Here is a 3,596-nt window from a genome sequence, read left to right as displayed (position 1 = left end):
TCAGAGGGGGCGCCAATAAATATTTGCTGGATGAATGAGCCAGGTCTGTTATGAAAAGCCACAGGGTATGTGAGGTGGGGGTGCCTGTGGCTTTCTCAAGCCTTTTGCTGCCATTGGTGTCCCCTACTAATAAGTGATTTATGTTCCCCCAAACCCAGGCGATTTACAGATCCATTCTTTACCTAAAGCTGAAGGGTAAACCAACCACATCATAAAGGCTCCAGAAGGGTGTATTACTTCCTTCTAAACAGAGCTGTGACCCTCGCACCCCCAGCCAACAAAGAGCTTGTTGATAAACCACAGGGCCAAGCTGTGCCAAAATACTTTCCAGAATAAAACGGATTAAGGGTTCATGCTCCTTCCGGCGGGGCCCTGCCTGGAACCAGGGAGACCTGTTTTCCAGGCCCAGCACAAGGAATGTTAATTCTGTAGATTACATTCCAGGTACCAGCCACCTCTACACAGCACTCCGGCCCTGGAAGAGAAGAGGGGTGGGCAGCTGAAGGAACTGCACAGAATCTCTTCTTGAAAAAAAATCAGCAGACCTTGGCAAATCATGTCAGCGTCTAAGTTATTCGGAAAGAAACTAGGGACTAACATGTAGAAAATAAATATGAGTTTTATATAAACACGTACTCAAATCGTGGAGGAAATATGGAGAAATGAGAACAGTTGTGTGGCTAGTGGAAATACGGATTTTTTTTTTTTCCTAAATTTTTTTCTATGTGATATTTGAACCATGAGGAAGGGGAAATTGTACGACATCTGACTACGCAGTAGGACAATGACACTCAAGCCTGGATGTCCCACTTCCCCTCGAAGCCCCTTCTGCTCCTCTCTGGTGCTTAGGATCTTGGTAAACTGCTGGACCCCACCCCTGAGATTCTGACTCTGATGTCGGTGGGAGGGCAGGAGTCTGCATTTTTGACAAGCTCCGAAGTGATGCCCATCAAAGCTGCTGGTCCTTGGACCACACTTAGGAGGAAGCCCCCTTCCTAGCCACCAGTTGCTAGGGACCAGGCAGTGGGGTACTGGTAAGTGTTGAACAACTAGCTTTTGGCGGAGGCACAGGACCTAATTTGCAACATGTGCAGATTACCATGGTGTACATATTCCCACCATGGCGGATTTCAGAATAGCGACGTCATGTCCCGGGATGTGGGCTGGGAAGAGATGTGCACAGCTAGCCCCTGTGAGCTGGTGTCAGCCAGCCAGCCCCGTGACACCGCTGAAGCCACAGCCCTTCAGATTAGCACCCAGCCTAGGACCAAGTGGGCCAGGTGGGTTTTGTAGAGGACAGAGGTGTGTCAGCGGAGGGAGAGTTTGGAAGCCTGAATAAACTTTCCCTGGAAAGTGGCTGACTTTGATTTTTCTCTTTGTGGGTCTCAAAAAAATAGAGCAAGATGTGAATGAGGGCTTGCAGAGATCAGTTTTATATAGAAGAAATCTCTCTCCTAGTGAGATTCTTGGGTTTAGCAAACAGATAAGGTGCTGGCTACAATAATTAGGGCAATAAGCAGCACCATGCTGTAGAATTTGTGTGTGTGCTGTGGTTATAAATGTAACACCTTCATGGTAGAAAGTAGAGTAATACAAACAAATAAAATACAACAAAGAGACAGAATACAAAATCACCCCAAATTCCAGATCCTAGAGGTCACGATCTTTAACACATTTTTTTGCTTTAAAAGATTAGAGCCATCTTTTATTTGTAATTTAGTGCCTTCCTTTTTTTAACTTAACCTATTATCAGTTCCAAGATCATTTAATATTATTTGAAAATATGAACTTAGCTCTATAATATTCCCTTTACAGGTGTAACATAACTTATTTACCCATTCTCCAATGTGGAACTTTAAGTCATTTACAGTTTTATACCATTAGAACCAAAACGATTATTATCTTTTAGTGGAAGAATTTGTTCCGTTTATATTTACGGTCATGACATATTTGCTGTTATTTTTCATCACGTTTGTACTGCTTTGCTGTTTCCTTCCTATCGTCGTTGTCGAGTTTTATTTTGCTCTTCTGCAATGCGAAGTGTATCGCTGTTGCTTATTTTCCTCAAGTGATTTTGAAGGTATAAGTCGTATCTTTAGTCTACTAGCAGTTCCTGTAAAATTTTAAATAAGGTCGTTTGAGGCACGCTTCTCGTGCTCAGGCTCACTTCCACATCTAGAAGTGTACGTTCCCTTCTCATAAAACTTTTCTTAAAAAAAAAAAAAATTAAATCCAAAGTGTGCTCATCTGCTCTAATTATCAGCATCGAGAATGAAATGTTATCTGCTGGTGTCGCCTGTGAGAGTTGAAAACTGTAGCCTATTTTCACGTCTTGTGTCTTCGCTCATCCCCGTTTCACTTGTCAGTATTTCGGACCCATGACAAGGACCGTTTTACTTCTAATATTACACGTCTGCTCATTTGAGAATTAACGTTTTTCGTTTGGGTTATTTTATAATGATGTTAACAATATTATTTTTAGAATTCATCCTGTTTAGTTTGTTTATCACTCATTAGTTCTTTTGTAACAAAACCCCATGGTTAAGTGTTTTATTGTGATCCGGTACTAATTGGCTATAGTTCACCTGTAAGTAATTTGTTCAGGAATAATAAATAGCCGGTTCATGGTCTAAGCTTATCTGAAAATATCTTCCCTTTATATACCACGCGAATGAGCTACAGTCATTTTTACTCAAAACTATACAGATGTTATTCCATTCTGTGAAGATTTTTCAGGTTTTTAGTTCTGCAAAGGAGAACTCCGCAGCCAGATTTATTGTTTATTAGTTCTTAGGTCCCCGGTATAATTAAGAGATTATAGAACTTTATATGATAGCGTATGAAAATTTTACCTCAAGAATTTGTGAACTCTGTGTCTAGGTATTAAATATCCATCGCTTTTACCTGGTACTAATGAGCGCTCTCAGCGACGCGCCCCAGGAATGTCTCGTAGGATCCATGTATTGTGCACGTTCTAACCGCTGTGTGTAGTGTTCCCTTCTCCTTAGTTCTTATTACAGATGGAAATTCTTAGGCTTGCTGGCCACGCCTCATTTCTTCTCTTATAATTTCCACTGCTTCACCCTTTTCCTCTAAGCTGCAGGATAATTTCTCGAGGTGGTTTTTTTTATTATTATTATTTCACATATTGCCTCCACTGGTTTTAAATTAACCCTGGTACTTTTTTCATCTTTATTTAATCTTTTTTCTTCTTGAGTTGCCCATTCTTCCTCATCGCCCGATACTGTTCTGTAAAGTGTCCTCTTGACTCTCAGAGGTCAAGTACCAGACATTTTCTACAAATTCCTTCCGTTTCTCACAGTGGATTTCAGAGGAAGACATTTGCTCTGAGACCTGAGGGTGCTGCTTTTATTGTTATCTATGGCTCGTTAAAGGTCCAAAGCCTTCTTTCTGATTGTTTGTCCTTTCTGAGGGAGGTACAGGCCAACATAGACTTACCCAGTGGACATCTTCCCCAATACGGACACAAAGTAAAGTCAGAGTTCAAAGTCATGTTACATGAAGTTTTTAAATACATGCTGTTTTTAGCAACATAATGAACTTTATCAGACCTCTCTGTCATCTCTCCTGATAAT

At 41.2% G+C, this 3,596-nt stretch overlaps 1 protein-coding gene across 1 annotated transcript in view; it reads left to right on the top strand.

Moving 5' to 3' along the window:
* The first annotated feature begins 1,146 nt into the window (after window positions 1-1,146).
* SLC6A20 (solute carrier family 6 member 20) overlaps window positions 1,147-3,596 on the top strand; it is a 28,683-nt gene continuing 26,233 nt past the window's right edge. Inside the window, exon 1 of the mRNA XM_006914904.2 lies at window positions 1,147-1,280. Coding sequence (XP_006914966.2) covers window positions 1,147-1,280 — 134 coding nt within the window. The remainder of the gene's footprint in view (window positions 1,281-3,596) is intronic.

The sequence above is a fragment of the Pteropus alecto genome, unplaced genomic scaffold (assembly GCF_000325575.1).
Source record: "Pteropus alecto unplaced genomic scaffold, ASM32557v1 scaffold156, whole genome shotgun sequence".
Taxonomy (NCBI): Eukaryota; Metazoa; Chordata; class Mammalia; order Chiroptera; family Pteropodidae; genus Pteropus; species Pteropus alecto.
Note: the sequence above shows the minus strand (reverse complement) of the source record. Positions and strands in the feature narration are given on the sequence as shown.